The following is a 20245-nucleotide window of genomic DNA, read 5'->3' as shown; positions in this document are numbered from 1 at the left end:
TTTTTATTAAGAATGTAATATTCAGTTAATACATTTTTGGTAATAAACTTTATCAGTTTTTGATGTTTTATTGCTGTTCTACCCTTGCAGAAGGTTGTTGTAATCCTAACATTTTCCACTGCCATGAGACTGCACCATCAGTATAGAAATACTGACAAAATTTGTTGTTCCTTACTTGCTTAGCACATGTGGTAGAATTTCTTTTCTGAGTTGGTTGTAATGGGACTAGTTGTTGCGGATCAGATCTCCAAGAACCCTCCTGTACAGTTGCAGTATCTATATTTTCTATATCAGCGCCTTGAAAATATAACTGTCTATTCTTTTTCAAGATATAATTGTGTAGATAGCAGCATGCCAATGTGATTCGTGCGGCTTTTTCAGGTGCTAAATTTATAGTAGTAAATAAAATCCGAAACCTGCTAGCTAGAATCCCAAAGCAATTTTCAATAATTCGTCTTGCTCGAGATAATCTATAGCAATAGATTCTTTGTTCATCTGTTAGCTGACCATGAAGGGTTTCATTAGATTTTCAGAGAGGGCAAATGCATCGTCTCCTACCATGACATACGGCATTTTCCCATAATTTCCTACAGGTAAATCCTCTGGATCTGGAAATGTAATGTCATCGTTTTCAAGTTGTTCAAAGAATTTGCTGTTAGATTGAACTCCTCCATCTGATGCTCTTCCATTTGCTCCAGCCTCAGCATATATGAATTCATAGTTGGCATTTGCAATGCCAAACAAGACAATGCTGAATGTTTTGTTATAATTATAATAGTATTAACCTGAATTTGCTGGTTTTTTTTATGTTGACATGTTTACCGTCTACCGCTCCAACACAGTGTGGAAAATTCCACTTTTTTCAAAGGACGTAGATAGTTCTTTCCATTCATCTTTTGTATTTGGAGTTTTAATTATTTTCTTCTTGTTTAGCACACTAATTATAGCATTGCAAGTAGGTAAAGTAAACTGACCTATAGTTTGGGGAGCAATTCTCGTCAAAAACTTTAAATCCTCATATGATTGACCGGTCGCTAAAAATCGTAAAGTTGTTGACAGCTTTTGGTGTACTGTTATCACGTCATCCCTCATTTTCGTAGCCTTTTTTTTTTTTTTTTCAAGAAAGGCGTAACCAGGCTTAACAGCTCCTGATAGGTTTCATTGTCCATTCTCAAGAAATTTTTGTAATCATCTGGAGCAGTTTCTTTTAGTTCACGTAACAAATTCACATGAGAATTATGTGAGCGATTTAGCAACCATTGTTTTGCCCAATGCTTTCTTTTTTACGTACTTTTTTTTCGTTCTCAGCTGCACATAAACTGATTATTGTACCACATAAAAGTATTTCTTCATCTACTTCCATTCCGTAATGATTTTATTTGAAATTCTAAGACAACAATAATATGCCACAGAGCGTGTTATTCAATACAGATCGACATCTATAACTAATGTTGGACGACTTGGTCTTACAGTGTATGCTCTAGAGCAGAAATTGTTGGCCAACATTGTTGTCCAACCAAGTTGGATAATGTATGGCCCGCTTTAGGGTTTGCTCAATACCGAAATACTTGACAATAGAGTGTGAAGAAAAAAAATACAGATTTTTTAAGGCCTCTTTGGTACTGACAATCAAACAAGCAGTTGTTTGCTTATCTTTAGGTTGTTCACCACTGACAACCAATCATGTTGTTACTTGTTTTCCTCGGCGGTTGTTCTCCACTAAATACCTTTTTAACAATACGGACCCCAGTTTTATCCTTTTGAAGATAAAAGGTCCCAGGTTCGTATGGGACCGCTATTCTTCAAAAGCTCCGGTTTATCTTGCAAAACGCAAAATTGGACAGCACTCTATGAAAGATTTCCAGATCTATATATATATATATATATATATATATATATATATATATATATATATATATATATATATATATATATATATATATATATATATATATATATATATATATATATATATATTATATATATATATATATATATATATATATATATATATGTGTGTGTGTGTGTGTATATATATATATATATATATATATATATATATATATATATATATATATATATATATATATATTTATATATATATATATATATATATATATATAGATATATATATATATATATATATATATATATATATACAGACAGGAGTAGTTTTATTATTTTGTACGATTCTTGTTGTTGTTATCATTTTTGCTACTAATAATGGTTTATTGAAAGGAAACAATGTTCTATTATATTCATATCCATGGGGGCCGGGCCACGTGACTACCACCCCCTTAAATCCGCCTACTGACGAAACACTGCATTTCAAACATTTATGTAAGATTATATCCTTTATCTGTATCTTTGGTGCACGTGACAGACTGCTAATTGACTGCGCTGTCCAATCTCTCTCTCTCTCTATGGCTTTCACTCTCGAGGAAATGAGACTTCATACAACTGCCTTCCTGTTACAGTCAATGGTGTCGAGGGCAATATTTTAATTGACATCTAAGAGGCCATAATATTGCTATAATTAGCGTTATTCACGTTTGCAGTAGTCGTATGTAGTTTTATCTTCTTTTTTTTTTAATATCTGCTTTGGTTTTTGCTTTTGTTTATCTTAGAAAAACTTTCCATAGCATGGCCTTTAAAGTTTGGTCCAAAGAAATGTTTGTACATCTTGAATAATAATAATAATAATAATAATAATAATAATAATAATAATAATAATAATAATAATAATAATAATAATAATAATGTGGCGCCGTGGAAGAGTGGGTTAGGTCCTCAATGGACTTAAGTCAAGATAAGCAACATTGGGGCTGGTCAGTCGTTGGGAAAGGATCTTTACCATAATTTCCTCAGTCTACTCAGCTGTAAATGAGTACATATCCCTGATGGGGTAGGGTCCAGCTATGGGTTAAATAGCAAAACTCAGCAATGATGGAAAGAAATGAAGGAATAAACGACAACGACGTAAATGGAACCTCTGGCAACAGAGGAGCTTCGTCCGGCAACCAGGTATTCAACCCAATTGAAGGGGAAGACGGTCAGGTACTTGGAGGTCGTCATCCAGCAACTGATCACCACAACGAAAGTAATCAACAGCCTGAGATTGGAGCTACAGAAGCAAAAAGGAAGAAATGGACAAGAGAAGAAAATAAGGAAATATGGAGATGCTACATCAGAAGCAACCCGACGGAGAGAGGATATAGAAGAAGATTGGTCAACATCTGGAATGAGAGGAATAACACCCCCCAAACAGAGCAGAGGCTGGCAGACCAAGTAAGGAACATAAAGAAAAAAACTGGCTCTCCCCAACAGAAAGAGAAGAACTGGAAAGGGAAATGTCACACGACAACGAATTACACGAAGACGAACTGAGAGACGATGCCACAGAAGACGACAGGGAGGATGAGGTATCAAACAACGACACACGAAGAAACACTGACGAAGTAACAGAGAGGACGGAATGGGTAGAAAAGATCAGACAATGGATGGAGCCAGATACAGAGAGAACAAAGATCCCCTCCATGAAAGCCTACAACACCAAGAAATTAAGGGAGAAAACAAGTGAGGTCAATGAAATAATGGGCCTAATACACACCACCAGTATCACAGAAACAAATAACTTGACATATGCAGGAGCAAGATTAGTAGCAGAACTGATGGGGATTCGAACACCAACACCACAGCACAACCAACCCAACAGAAACCAAAACAGCAACCTCCTTGGAAAAGGCGCCTGGAAAAGCAAATCATGGTGATGAGATCTGACTTGAGTAAACTGAAAGAGATGGCAGAAAAAAGGCTAGAAGCAAGAAAAGAAAACAAGGAAGGAACTCAACGAGAAATACAAAGTACAAGAGAGGGGACTAAACAACACAATATAAGATGTAAAACAGAGGCTTAAGGCCAAAGCACATAAGATCCAACGATACATGAACAGGAATAAGGGATACCAACAGAACAAGGAACCAACCAGAAAAGACTATACAGCCAACTGAGAGGGGAAGACAACCACCCAGAAATTCCTGAAGCTGAACCAAGTAAGAGACTCTGGGAAAACATATGGAGCAATCCGGTATCACACAACAAACATGCAACATGGCTCCAGGAAGTCAAGGAAGAAGAAACAGGGAGAATAAAACAAAGATTCACAGAGATCACGACAGACACAGTCAGACACCAACTAAGAAAATGCCAAACTGGAAAGCCCCAGGTCCCGATGAAGTCCATGGATACTGGCTCAAAAACTTCAAGGCCCTACACCACGAATAGCAGAACAACTCCAGCATTGTATCTCAAATCACCAAGCACCCAAATGGATGACCACAGGAAGAACATCCTTAGTACAAAAAGACAAGAGTAAGGGAAATATAGCCAGTAACTACAGGCCTATCACCTGCCTACCAATAATGTGGAAGTTACTAACAGGTATCATCAGTGAAAGGCTATACAACTACCTAGAGGAGACAAACACCATCCCCCACCAACAGAAAGGCTGCAGAAGGAAGTGTAGGGGCACAAAAGACCAGCTCCTGATAGACAAAATGGTAATGAAGAACAGTAGGAGAAGGAAAACCAACCTAAGCATGGCATGGATAGACTATAAGAAAGCCTTCGACATGATACCACACACATGGCTAATAGAATGCCTGAAAATATATGGGGCAGAGGAAAACACCATCAGCTTCCTCAAAAATACAATGCGCAACTGGAATACAATACTTACAAGTTCTGGAATAAGACTAGCAGAGGTTAATATCAGGAGAGGGATCTTCCAGGGCGACTCACTGTCCCCACTACTCTTCGTAGTAGCCATGATTCCCATGACAAAAGTACTACAGAAGATGGATGCCGGGTACCAACTCAAGAAAAGAGGCAACAGAATCAACCATCTGATGTTCATGGACGACATCAAGCTGTATGGTAAGAGCATCAAGGAAATAGATACCCTAATCCAAACTGTAAGGATTGTATCTGGGGACATCAGGATGGAGTATGGAATAGAAAAATGCGCCTTAGTCAACATACAAAAAGGCAAAGTAACGAGAACTGAAGGGATAAAGCTACCAGATGGGAGCAACATCAAACACATAGATGAGACAGGATACAAATACCTGGGAATAATGGAAGGAGGGGATATAAAACACCAAGAGATGAAGGACACGATCAGGAAAGAATATATGCAGAGACTCAAGGCAATACTCAAGTCAAAACTCAATGCCGGAAATATGATAAAAGCCATAAACACATGGGCAGTGCCAGTAATCAGATACAGCGCAGGAATAGTGGAATGGACGAAGGCAGAACTCCGCAGCATAGATCAGAAAACCAGGAAACATATGACAATACACAAAGCACTACACCCAAGAGCAAATACGGACAGACTATACATAACACGAAAGGAAGGAGGGAGAGGACTACTAAGTATAGAGGACTGCGTCAACATCGAAAACAGAGCACTGGGGCAATATCTGAAAACCAGTGAAGACGAGTGGCTAAAGAGTGCATGGGAAGAAGGGACTAATAAAAGAAGATGAAGACCCAGAAATATACAGAGACAGGAGAAAGACAGACAGAACAGAGGACTGGCACAACAAACCAATGCACGGACAATACATGAGACAGACTAAAGAACTAGCCAGCGATGACAATTGGCAATGGCTACAGAGGGGAGAGCTAAAGAAGGAAACTGAAGGAATGATAACAGCGGCACAAGATCAGGCCCTAAGAACCAGATATGTTCAAAGAACGATAGACGGAAATAACATCTCTCCCATATGTAGGAAGTGCAATACGAAAATGAAACCATAAACCACATAGCAAGTAAATGCTCGGCACTTGCACAGAACCAGTACAAAAAGAGGCATGATTCAGTGGTAAAAGCCCTCCACTGGAGCCTGTGCAAGAAAATATCAGCTGCCTTGCAGTAATAAGTGGTACGAGCACCAACCTGAGGGAGTGATAGAAAACGATCACGCAAAGATCCTCTGGGACTATGGTATCAGAACGGATAGGGTGGTACGTGCAAACAGACCAGACGTGACGTTGATTGACAAAGTCAAGAAGAAAGTATCACTCATTGATGTCGCAATACCATGGGACACCAGAGTTAGAAGGAGAAAGAGAGGGAACAAAAATGGATAAGTATCAAGATCTGAAAATAGAAATAAGAAGGATATGGGATATGCCAGTGGAAATCGTACCCATAATCATAGGAGCACTAGGCACGATCCCAAGATCCCTGAAAAGGAATCTAGAAAAACTAGAGGCTGAAGTAGCTCCAGGACTCATGCAGAAGAGTGTGATCCTAGAAACGGCACACATAGTAAGAAAAGTGATGGACTCCTAAGGAGGCAGGATGCAACCCGGAACCCCACACTATAAATACCACCCAGTCGAATTGGAGGACTGTGATAGAGAAAAAAAAAAAATAATAATAATAATTACTGAGTTGTCAAAACATCACACATGCACAGCAAACATGGGAAAATACTCCCTCACTCAAAAATATGTTAGACCCAAACAGCTCAGAGAGGCGGGATGTGAATTGTTATGTAAATTTATCTACGTAACCCAGACTTCTTGGAAAAACAGATATACCGACTGGAGCAGCTTCCATCCAGGAAAACTGATTATAACCAATGATGGAAAATTCACCAGTGAACAACTACTACAGATTCCACTTTTGACGTCACCACCGAATGAGCCCTGCCAAGAACGTCTCCTCTCGTAACTGAAGGACTCCTGAACCTCAACAAATATTTAGAGCCTTGTGTGAAGGTGGCTGACTGCATTCACGTGTATTGAAATTGGATATAGGTAATTCTCTTTTTGTATTGTTATCGGTCTAGAAATATATATATATATATATATATCATTATATTATTATCTATATATATTATATATATATATACTAATATATATAGAATATATTATATAATAGATATAAAGGTTTTTTTGCCACAAAGGAAAAAAATGAAAAAGTTAGCCGAGTACTTTCGGTCCTATTCGGACCCTTTACTGAGGCATACTTATTTTACAAAGAACACCATAGTCAAAAGAAGGCTTAATATACAAACTGACACTACCAGATTAGCCATAAGGGCGATTTTCACTCTACAGAGAGGAGGAGGAGTCATAGGTTAGCCACACCTTGAAGGATACATGCAGTTAAACAAGTGATTCTTCCAGAAAAACAGTACATTTTGAAAACAACACGGGAGCATATACAATTTAATATCATGAATTTTTACACAAATTTTCCCAACAAAAATTATTATTAATGAAAAGACGAAAGAAAATATAAATATATATATATCGAGCAAGAGAAAGAGGGAGAGAGAATATCAAACAAGAGAGAGAGAGAGAGAAAGAGAGATAATTAATAAATTTTATACATGTGGGACTAATTTATTAGTTGTTCATTTATTTGAGGTCCTTCATAAACATCTTACAAATATATGGGTCCAAATGGTACATTCCCAGACTAAGATTTAGGTTGTTTTTATTAGTGATTTGTATAATTGCCGATTCCAGTAAATTTCTTGAAACATAATCATTAGATCTAGCAATTACCGAGGTATCACCCCAATTAATACAATGAGATTTTTCACTCAGATGGATAAACAGTGCATTTGAAGTCTGGGCTGTTCTAACTGAATGCATATGCTGCTTAATCCAAACACATAAATTTTTACTAGACTGACCAACGTAAAACGATGGGCAATCCTTACAAGGAATTTTGTAAATGATGTTGTTATTTGTTACGGGACTATTCTTAATTATCATATCTTTAATGGTATTGTTATAAGAGAACACTACATTAACATTAAACGATTTAAATATTGATTTTATGGTTTCAAATCCACGAAAATAAGGTAAGCTAAGTACATTTTTAGGGATTTCTTTTTCATTAATAGCAACATTATAAAACTTTTTATGAGCTTTTTGATAACATAAATCAATTAAATGAGGTGGGTAGCAGAGATCGTTTCCTATCTATTTTATGTATTCTATTTCTTGGTCTAGGTATTGTGGACTCGTGATACGCAAAGCGCGTAGGAACATAGAAGAAAAAATTGAAATTTTAATATTAAGATGGTGGCCAGAATAAAAATGTACATGTGTTAAATTATTTGTGGGTTTTCTATAAATACTGAATTTGCATTGGTAAGATTATCTATGTATTAATACATCTAGGAAAGGGATGACATTGTTATTTTCAATTTCAACAGTGAATTTCATGGATGGCACTAAATTATTCAATTTAGACAGTAAATCATTTACATCGATACCACTAGGTAAGACTACTAAGATATCATCGACATATCGGTACCATTTTAAGGGGATAAGTGTGATATTCGGGAGGTGTTGTCTCTCAAAAAATTCCATAAAAAGTTTTATAATGTTGCTATTAATGAAAAAGAAATCCCTAAAAATGTACTTAGCTTACCTAATTTTCGTGGATTTGAAACCATAAAATCAATATTTAAATCGTTTAATGTTAATGTAGTGTTCTCTTATAACAATACCATTAAAGATATGCTAATTAAGAATAGTCCCGTAACAAATACAACAACCATTTACAAAATTCCTTGTAAGGATTGCCCATCATTTTACGTTGGTCAGTCAAGTAAAAATTTATGTGTACATATTAAGCAGCATATGTATTCAGCTAGAACAGCCCAGACTTCAAATGCACTGTTTATCCATCTGAGTGAAAAATCTCATTGTATTAATTGGGGTGATACCTAAGTAATTGCTAGATCTAATGATTATGTTTCAAGAAATTTACTGGAATCGGCAATTATACAAATCACTAATAAAAACAACCTAAATCTTAGTCTGGGAATGTACCATTTGGACCCATATATTTGTAAGATGTTTATGAAGGACCTCAAAATAAATGAACAACTAATAAATTAGTCCCACATGTATAAATTTATTAATTATCTCTCTTTCTCTCTCTCTCTCTCTGGTTTGATATTCTCTCTCCCTCTTTCTCTTGCTCGATATATATATATTTATATTTTCTTTCGTCTTTTCATTAATAATAATTTTTGTTGGGAAAATTTTGTGTGTAAAAAATTCATGATATTAAATTGTATATGCTCCCGTGTTGTTTTCAAAATGTACTGTTTTTCTGGAAGAATCACTTGTTTACTGCGGGTATCCTTCAAGGTGTGGCTAACCTATGACTCCTCCTCCTCTCTGTAGAGTGAAAATCGCCCTTATGGCTAATCTGGTAATGTTAGTTTGTATATTAAGCCTTCTTTTGACTATGGTGTTTTTCTTTGTAAAATCAGTAATCCTCAATAAAGGGTCCGAATAGGACCGAAAGTACTCGGCTAACTCGCTTTTTCATTTTTTTCCTTCGTGGCAAAAAAACCTTTATTTATACATAGCATCACGTTTTATATACTTCGGGACAAGTGGGCAGAGATGAATAGAGAGCGAGATATAGAGAGACAGAGAGAGACACCACGAGAGAGTAGAGAGAGATATATAAGAGATAGAGAGAGAGCTATAGAGATTGAGAAATTAGAGACAGAGATAGAGATAGATAGAGAGAGAGATAGGAGAGAGAGAGGAAGAGAGAGAGTATAGAGAAATAGAGAGTAGATAGATATTATATAGTAGAAGGTAGAGAGAGATATATTATTATAGATATTATATAAATATTATATATATTATATATATTATATATTATATGTATGCTATATATAGTATATGTATTTATATACATATATATATATATTATATATATATATCGATATATATATATATCTATATAGTAATATATATATATATAATATAAATTATTATATATATATATATATATATATATATATTAATATATATACATAATAGATATATACATTGAAGACCTCAAGAGCACAATCACGTTCGCTACCAGCCAGGAAACCATACATAAAAAAAAATATATTAAAAATAAAAAACGCAAGCACGTAGGAAGCCGAGAAATTGTTATTACTTTGCTTTCCTCCCCACGGTCACTTCTAGCTGCAGTCTGGTTTTAATTCTGGTTTTATGTAGCTGGAGATTCTCAAGGAGAAGCTTCGTTAATATAGGCCTACGGCGTTAGGTAACACTCTCCTCAAGCTACGCAGTGACGACAATTTTCTGTTTCCTCATCCTTTTTCTCCCCCCCCCCCCCCCCCCCCCCCCAACCCCCCCCCCCCCCCCCCAACTCTTTCCTTATTCCTCCTTCACACCTCCCCATCTGCTTCGTCTCCCTTTATTGGAAAGAGTGTAGGACCTTTGTACTTTTGTTTAGTATTTAGAAATCAGTCAGACATGGAGAGTAAAGTCCATTATATATATATATATATATATATATATATATATATATATATATATATATATATATATATATATATATATATATATATATATATATATATATATATATATATATATATATATATATATATATATATATATATATAATGGACTTTACTCTCCATGTCTGACTGATTTCTAAATACTAAATACAAAGTCCTACACCTCTTTTCCAATAAAGGGAGACGAAGCAGATGGGGAGGTGAAGGAGGAATAAGGAAAGAGTTGGTGGGGGGGGGGGGGGGGGGGGGGGAGAAAAAGGATGAGGAAACAGAAAATTGTCGTCACTGCGTAGCTTGAGAGAGTGTTACCTAACGCCGTAGGGCCTAATATTAACGAAGCTTCTCCTTGAGAACTCCAGCTACATAAAACCAGAATTAAACCAGACTGCAGCTAGAAGTGACCGTGGGAGGAAAGCAAAGTAATAACAATTTCTCGGCTTCCTACGTGCTTGCGTTTTTTTATTTTTTAATATATTTTTTTTATGTATGGTTTCCTGGCTGTAGCGAACGTGATTGTGCTCTTGAGGTCTTCAATGTATATTATATATATATATATATATATATATATATATATATATATATATATATATATATATATATATATATATATATATATATATATATATATACATATACATATATACATACATAATATATATATATATATATATATATATATATATATGTGTGTGTGTGTGTGTGTGTGTGTGTGTGTGTATTATATATGTATGTATGTATGTATGTATACACACACACACATATATATATATATATATATATATATATATATATATATAAAAATATATATATATATATATATATATATATATATATATATATATATATATATATATATATATATATATCTATATATATATATATATATATATAATATATTATATATATATATATATAACTATACATAGATATACATACATATATATATATAAGTATATATATATATATATATATATGATGGTGTGTGTGTGTGTGTGGTGTGTGTGTTTGTGTAGTGTATATATTATTATAGTATGTATGTATGTATGTATACACAACACACAGAACCTATAATATATAATAATAATATATATATATATTAGGATATAAATATATAAATATATTTAATATTATATATAAGATATATATATATATATATTATGTTATATATATAGATATAATAAATATAATATATATATATTTATCTGACTTACAGCAGGATCGAATCCAAGTCTTTCAATCGAAAGAACTGGTTCGATCCAAGTCACTATTTTCGATGTTGTATAATTATCTTGGCATTTGGGAACACAACAGATGTTTGGTAGTTACCACTCAAATTTTATTATTATTTTACGCGGAAAAAAATTGTAGATTAATTATCGGTGTGACCAAGGTCTTTTAAATATACTCCGAGTATATTTAAAGGACCTTGGGTGTGACGTTACTCCAGAAGTTCCTGTAAGAAACTCAGTTGCTTTGCCTACAAACATGCTTGACCTGGATTTCCAGGTAGGATATTAGGATCTTGTCAAGATTAGCGAACCGACCATTTTTCAAGACAATATTATACATGTTGATTTATCTATGTATGTATGTATATATATATATATGTGTGTGTGTGTGTGTGTGTGTGTGTGTGTGTAGCCTATATATAAATCAAAGTAGTATAATATTGTCTTGAAAAATAGTGGGTTCGCTAATCTTGACATGATCTGGAAATTGCCAGGACTGGTCAAGGGGGTCCGTACTACTAATCTACTAATCTTAAATCTATATCGAATTTAAATCTGTCGGGGTGGTAGGACTCACCAAGGTTTGGTCCGTCTTGGCATACTACATGAATGGTGTCAGCTGATAGCTATATATGGGCTATACTAAAAATCAGAAGAGGAGGAGAAAGATACAGCAACAGGATCATCAACTCGTTCCTCCTCTCTGTTAGCATTTCTTCCTCTGTCAGTTCAGTCGCTACAAAGAGGCTGCAGGGCTGCCACTCCTGGGTTTTTAATCCCAGATTTGTTTTTTTTTTCTCTCTCTTCTGGGTTTTTTATTCGGATTTTTTTTTTAATTACACTGAAGTAAAGTATTTTTTGAAAATATGTAGTATCTATGGTCCGCAAGTACATAACATCAGCAAAGATGCTGCAGAGACAAATCTTGATGATTTATACTTGGGTGGCAGAGCAATGGCTTTATTAAGAAAAGAGCCACTTGGTGTTCAAGTAGAGAACTTTCTAAACAGATTGTCTAAATTTTCTTGTTGAATTATCAAAACCAATTAAGCAATGGTTCCCCCTTCATGAAGCATCTTGGATCCAGCTTTGGCTCTTGATACTGCAAAGTCACCAACATCTCTTGTCAAATTAGCAATTAGTTTTCCATCAATTATCCCTGAAAAAGAATTGAATGACTTAGACGACGAATGGAGATCATTCCGAAATTCAAAAGATATAACTCCAATTTATAATTCAATTCCAGAATTCTGGTAACAAATTAAGAAATATGAGAGTGGTTTTGATATTCCCAAATTTGAAAAACTTTCCTGCTTTATGACAAATTTAACAATACTACCACATTCTTCTGCCTCAGTAGAACGAGTTTTCTCTCAAGTTAATTTAGTAAAATAAAAAAATACACTCTCTCAAGCCCTATTCAGTGGGAAACAAGCTGCTAGCTTAACAGGCAATAACCAGAGGAGGTCTTAGTAGTGATACCTGGGAACCTACATCAGAACTCGTAAAAGATGTAATGGATGGTGTTTGCCATAAAAGGTATCAAAAACGTCTGAAAGATCTGCAAGATTCAAATAAAGTGACCCTACAACAAGTCTCTGAATTTGAGAGCGATCCGGATCTAGAAACCCAAGCGTAAGCCTTTTCCATCCATCATCTTAGTTACTGGAAGCCTAAGGTTCTTCTGATTATTTATATCCCAGGTATGTCCAATGTAATTATTTAGCCCTACTACCAAGTGGACATACAAATCCTTAAGTTTTTCTATGTCGTAATTTTTGTTAGGTTGGTTGTATATGTTATAAATTATATAATTATAGTTTTTTATTCGTATTTTAATGCTTGATATTTGCAAGTCAGCAAAGTTTACAGGTACCTTGTCATAACATACTTTGTTATGTACATATATAGCAGTACCTAAATTACCTTCTCTAGATGTAGATACTAAGGTATATTTACCGATTGTTGATATTGTTTTACATAATATCATTGGTTCGTATTCTTTCAGTAAGCGTTGTAATTCTCCCAAATGTAATCTGGTCTGGAGACCATTTATGTTCCATTGTATTATATAATTATTGAAAATATTATGTTACGAGTGTTCAAACATTACTTCCTTGTTGTGGTTTATCATTTCGCATTTTTTCTAAAATTTTATTTACGACATTTATTTGTTTTTCCTTATAGGACATAAGATGTCCAATGCACATACAGCCTTTTTTGTGAGTCTCTAGATTAGTGGTTTCTTTACTTCTATATTTTATAAAATTTCGTATAGTGTTTGTTAAACTGTCTTTTGTTATGTTTCTGTTTTTGTTGCATAATTCGATGAAACATTACATCGACATGTGTTTTTGTGTGTCCTCCTTTTTTCATTTACTTTTAGTGCACCAATTACTGGTGAGGGAATAATCTCTTCTCCCTTCACATAATCATTTTTGTCTATGGTGTTCTCCTCTACTATTTCTTTATTGCTCTGGGTATTTCCATCCATTGCTTCTACTATTACTTTGGGAGACAAAGGTATGTTCTTATCATTTTCTGGTCTGACCACTTTTTTGGGATCCTTGGTCTTTGCTTTAACAGATACCTCTCTAATAATTGTTGGCTTTTTGGTTTTGGGTGGAGTGCTCTCTAAAGGCCTCTTTTTATCTTTAGCTTCCAGCTCATAACTATCTCGTGATGTTTTAGTGATACATGTATCATTCTCTTGTGTTTCCTTTTCCCTTGATATCTCAAACGAATTTGAACATATATCTGCACAAGTTTCTTGATTTCTTGCTATATTAGTTTCTTGTAAAGTTATCTTTCCTTCTGATTTATCTATTGGGGGTTGGTTTGTTACCTCCATTTTTGTTTCATTCCTTGAGCTCATTGCAGTTGAGAACATTTGCTTCCTAGCGGGATCATGCATTCCTCTAACTCTCAACTCTAGTTTGGCTTCTCTAATTGGCATTCCTGATCTCTCTTGAAGTAATTTTAATTCTGTGTTGTATATGTAATACATACACTCCTTAGACCTAGCATGGTAATTTTGGCCACAGTTCACACATTTTGGTTCACCACACTTCCACTGCGTGGTATGTTCGTCGGATCCACAATACGCACATTTAGATTTATTTCTGCAATTTTTCCATGTATGTCCATATTTACTACAGCTTTGGCATTGTAGTGGCTTTGGAACATATGGTCTCAGTTCTCTGTTTTGGCCCATGATCTTAATTTTGAAAGGCAGTTCTTGGCCTTCAAATTTTATTTTTGCTATTCTCAATGTATTTTCCTTATTTTGTCTACTGGCTAAACTGTATATTTCACAATCTTGCACGTTATTGTACCCTTTTTTAAGGGAATCCAGCAAAATATTTTTTCAATTGGTTCTTCACTTTTAAGAAGTACTACAGTACCCTGTGCGCTGTTCATACTGTCATGTTTTCTTATCTTTACCTTTATATTATCAAAGTTCTTTATAGTTAAATAATTTTCAGATTGGTTTTTTGTAGTGGTTTCTATTAACCACACCTGGTCTTTTATTTGTCTAAATGACATTTCTGAGGTTGGGTGCCTTCTTAACAAATAATTTTCCAATCTTAAGGCAGATATTTTTCTGTCGGTTTCCAAAGTCAAGAACCTTGACCAACTTCCACTCCCAAAGAGGGTGTCAAAGTGAGTCAAGGTTGGATCAATTCTATATTTACTTTTTGTGTGGCTTGTATGGTATTAAAGTTTTAATACCAGCCTGTTCTTCATTACCTGGGATTTCCTTATAACAGTCCATTGCCATGCCAGAAGTCATGGGGGTTTTTGTTTTGTTTTCCATATAATATAAGATAAATACTTCGTCCAGGATGAGATCCCTCTCACCAAGGAGGCCCAACTGAGGGAGGAGCAATACTGTTACACTGTGGTAACTGCCCTGGGACACTCACCTGGATATACGCCATACAGTGCCTTAAGGGTCGTCAGTCCCATGAGATCAGACCCAGCACTGCAGGCATGGCTTGACATAAAAATTTCCCTTTGCTCGACCATGTCAGGTACTCTAGTTTTATGGGCGGAGTGGCATGCCATCCAACTCCACCCTCCATCAAGTTAAATGAGCAGTCAATTCAATAGTCCAAAACCATGCCAAGGTCGTCAACGAAAGAAGAAGGGAAGGGGAAAATTTTATAAGAGGAGGAGTAAAGAAGTTAAAGGTCCCAATGTTCAGTTGGATCCACTGCAGAGAGCGTAGGCATTAAGGGGCATACTCTCTCTGCAGTGGATCCCTAAGCCCCCACCTCATCAAGGAGTTGGGATCTTGGGGTAATATTTTTAATTTAGTAAATCATTTTTGTATCATAAAAAATGTATTTAGGCATGGAAATAACATCAAAATACACTAATTAGTGATTATTTATTGTCGGAAAACCCAGCGAATAGGCGAATTCCCCGCAAAAAATGGGTAGATATGGTCCAGAGAGAAATCTGCGAATCCGGAGAATGTAAATACAGGAGGCCCATTGTACTGGTTTGGTTCAAGCCAAGTTGTTGAGTCATGGTCGTGAGGCGCAAGATCTGTGCAATTTGAGCAGTGTTTTGCCTCCGCAGGTTCCCTTTGGTCATCCGGTCCCTTGTGGTTGGTGCGATTGTGGGTTTGATGTTTTCCGTTGTTTATTCTTTGGGCGTAGGCCAAGAAGGGTTACGTTCTCCGTCTGTTCAGGGTGGTATTCCAGAAGTCCATCTTGCCCCTGCTTCTCCTCCCGCTGTGCTGTATGCGGAAGATGTAGATAGAGATTTTGCAGTAGAGGACTTATGTCCTCCCCCTTCGGCAGCAGGCTGTCCTCTTGCAGGAGACAGCGAGAGTTGATGAGGAACCTTTTAAACTAGACCAAGCGATGTTCGGGAACTGTTCTCTACCAAACCTTTGGTTTCCCGTTCTTGTAAGTTGCTTTGGTTTGGTCGTGTTGAACAAGCCCTGAGGGAGGCGGACCGTTGGTTAGCTGCGGTAGTGGAGATGAGTAAGCAGGACTTGGCTATTATTCCCAGTCACAAACCTTTATATGGTGTAGCGGGTAACCCTTCTTTGGGTTTTAAAGCACCTCCTAACTAGGATGGGTATACCCCTTCGGATCCTGGTCTCTTCGACAACCTTATTACGTTGGTATCGATGGGGTTAGCTCATCAGGCTAATGTCTCAGTGAGTTGCACTACTTTTGTCGGCAAGAAGAGGAGGGATCTTTACCTGAGCCATCTACCCCCTCATTTCCCAGAGATTCATAAGCAGGTTTTGTCCAGGGCTCCTCTTGCGCTCTGTGACAGTCTCTTCAAGGAGGAGGATGTCTCCTCCATGATAAATTTTGTTTCCTCCGCTTCGGTGGATGAATCTAAACAAGCCATGATTCGATTAGCTGCTCAAAGTGATAGGTTCCCTAATGGTGTGCGTATGACTTCTCTAGGTAAGCACTCTGGATCATCTTCCTTGGCTAGATCCCCAAAGAAAGTCAGGTTCTCTTCCAAACCCTCGTCTGCCTCCGCAAACCCCTCTTCCGGAAAGAAAGATTTTCAGAGATAGGAGTCACTGCCCTCGTCGACACCAGTAGGAGGTTGCTTGTACCCCTTCGTAACAATCTGGGAGAAGTGGGGTGCGGAGGGGTGGGTGGTGAAGGTCTTAAGAATGGGGTACAAGATCCCTTTCCGTTGTGCTGCCCCCCAACTATCCAATTCCCCATTGGTTCTTGCAAGCTATTCCCCATCTTCCATCAAAGGGATGGCTTTGGTGACGGAGATTCGTTCTTTGTGGGACAAGAGAGTGTTAGAACTAGCTCCCCCCACTCCGGGGTTTTACAGTCGGATCTTCGTAACCTCCAAGTCAAACAGTTCTTGTGGGACGGACGCTATGGTCCACCCTTGGGACAACCTCCAGGTATATGCCTTCCCCTCCATTCGGCCTCATTCGTCAGGACCTGACGAAACTGAGAGGGTGCAAGAATATGGAGATAACGCCAATTGCTACGTTTTGGCCTCAGGGACCTTGGTTCCTGGATCTCTGAGAATTGCTGTCCGAGCCTCTGATCCTCCTGCCAGAAAGGAAGGATCTTCTCTAATAGCCCCATTTCCATCATTATCACAAGAACCTCCACGTGCATAAGCTAGCTGCATGGAGACTGTGCAGCAAGCAGCCCGAGATTCCGGTCTTTCGAGAGAGGTGGCTCGACAACTTTCTATGTGACCGAGGAAGTCGACCAGGAAGTTATACCAGGTAAGGTGGGCGATGTACTGTACCTGGTGTAGGAGTCAAGGGCTTAGTATTTCTCGCCCTACGATAGCCAAGGTGGCAGATTTTCTTCTCTTCCTCAGGAAGTCCAAGTCTCTCTCGTACTCCACCATCACAGGCTATAGATCCGTGTTACCAAGCACCTTTAGATTTCATTTACCGGAGATTTCGAGTAGCAGAGTTCTTCACGATCTTTTCAAATCTTTCAAGATCGAATATCTGATCGTTCTGCTTCAGGGTCCTTCGTGGGATTTAGCGGAAGTTTTAAATCTATTAAGTTCGCAAGTCTTTGAGCCTCTTGAGAACTTGTCCTTACGAGAGCTTACCAAGAAAATGTTGTTTCTCGTAGCCCTGGCTACTGCTAAAAGTGTCGGGGAGATTCAAGCCGCCTCTAGCTCTGTTTCTTTTGCTGGCAAGGACTTGTATCTTGCTTACCTTCTGGAGTTTGTAGCCAAGTCAGTCGGAAATTAATCCTCTTCCAAGGGAGTTTAAGGTTTCATCTCTCGAAGATTTTGTCAGAGGTGACGTTGTCGAGATGCAACTTTGTCCAGTGCAAGCACTGAAGTGTTACCTGTCGTGCACTTCCAAATTATTGCTGCGGCCATGGTCCTTGTTTGTTTCGCCCAAGAATCCCTTTAGACCGCTACCAAAGAATACAATCAGCTTTTTCCTAAGGGAAGTCATTTCCCAATCCCTACCCAGAGACACAACTTTGGATAACAGTATTCTGTGCACAATGGCACACAGTATCAGAAGTTTAGCAACATCTTCGGCTTTCCTGAGAAACTTCTCAGTAAAGAAGATTTTAGAAGCAGCATCTTGGAAATCAGTATTGTTTTTCACTTCTTTTTATTCAAGAGATATACAGTTCATGTCGGAGGGGGGTTACTCACTAGGACCGTTCGTAGCAGCTAATAAAGATTTAAGTTAGTTGGCAATTGGGTTGGGTTCTATAAGTGTACTAGTTTTTTTTTCTCCCACTTTTATAGTTTTAATTTGCCTACTCTTCTTGGATTATATTGGGCTTTCATGTACTATCCCTGGTAAGTTTGCTATTTTGTGACGGCACAGCTCCTTCATTGCAACGGTTTAAGAGTCATCACTCGCTCTCAAGCGGATGTCAGGAAAGATCTGCCCTTGGAACTTATTCCCCTACTTACATGAGAGGTATATGATACCACATGGGAGATGTACAGTTCTCCTCCATACATGAGAGGCTCAAGGAAGGATCTGCCCTTGGAACCTACCCTTCCTCCATGGGAGGCTACACAGCCTCATGGGGGTATGCAATTTCCCTCCACATATGAGAGGTTAAACGGGACCAAGACGAGATTTAGGCTAATAGACTAACGTTGAGGTACTCGTTCCTTCCGTTTTCCTCACCTGAGCACTGACTGAAGGTGAGCTGACGGATTTAATTCAAGGTAATAGATTATGAGTGCCTACCAATGTTCTTTGGTTGGTCAGGCTGAATATGATTGAGCCCATCTCCAATTAAATGTTGTAAATAGGGCTGATTCAGGTGTTCAGGTGGTGTATTGCAATATGGAATTTTCATATTAAAACTAATATTGTAATACCTACCTGAACACCTGAATGACACCCACCCTCCTCCCCTCGTCAAGTGATTTATGATTCTAGCGGCTGACGTTTGTAGTCACTGTCGGCCGGTCACCGCCAAGCAGCGTTGCCAACCGTGGACAGGTGACTCAGTAAACATTGTTTACCTGCAGCATTGGTAATGCTGGCAGTTAAACATTTTACCCAAATGTGAGTAATTTTGTGGGCTTTTGTTCAGGCTGGTCAGGTGATCAAGGCTAATTCAGGTGTTCGGGTAGGTATTACAATATTAGTTTTAATATGAAAACTCCATGTTGTTTTACTTATCAGAGAATCTTTTATGGTTATTTGTTTCTACATTTATGGCTGTTCTAGGTTATAATAAGTGCAACCTATATTTCCTGGATGTAAACAAAGTATTAGCTGATTTCTCTTCCTTTACGATTCACAAAGAATTGTAAATTTTTTTATTCTTTTAGTAAAATGATGCTGTAAATTGAAAAACTTAGTCAAACAATGTATCTAATGAAAAAAACAAACATATGTGAATCAAATATCATACAATAGAAAATTACTTTAATTACATCAAAGACTTCTCACATCAAAGCTAGCAAATATTTTCTAGAATTCTTCTTGTTGTAATATCATTGTATGTTTCATTATAACTGTCGGTATCTCCATTGGGTAAAGATAGATTAAAGAATAGAAATGAATGGTTATTATACTGTCTGCTAGTTTCACTGGTTGAAGAGATATAATAGAAATGTATGATTACTATACTGTGCACATGTTAAAAGTGGTTGCTTGGAAGCTTTCGTACTTAGTAG

General features: G+C 37.0%; 1 protein-coding gene across 1 annotated transcript in view; it reads right to left on the bottom strand.

The window, feature by feature from the left end:
- Positions 1-20245, bottom strand: part of LOC135197549 (zinc finger protein 84-like) — an 87668-nt gene that overhangs the window by 25453 nt on the left and 41970 nt on the right. The window contains exons 3-6 of the mRNA XM_064224607.1: positions 13946-14428; positions 13100-13166; positions 508-751; positions 176-319 (exon numbers count right to left, since the gene is read on the bottom strand). Of these exons, the coding sequence (XP_064080677.1) occupies positions 176-319; positions 508-751; positions 13100-13166; positions 13946-14428 (938 nt within the window). The remainder of the gene's footprint in view (positions 1-175; positions 320-507; positions 752-13099; positions 13167-13945; positions 14429-20245) is intronic.

Source organism: Macrobrachium nipponense, chromosome 21 (assembly GCF_015104395.2).
Source record: "Macrobrachium nipponense isolate FS-2020 chromosome 21, ASM1510439v2, whole genome shotgun sequence".
NCBI lineage: Eukaryota > Metazoa > Arthropoda > Malacostraca > Decapoda > Palaemonidae > Macrobrachium > Macrobrachium nipponense.
The sequence above is the reverse complement of the archived record's forward strand: the minus strand, read 5'-3'. Positions and strand labels throughout refer to the sequence as shown.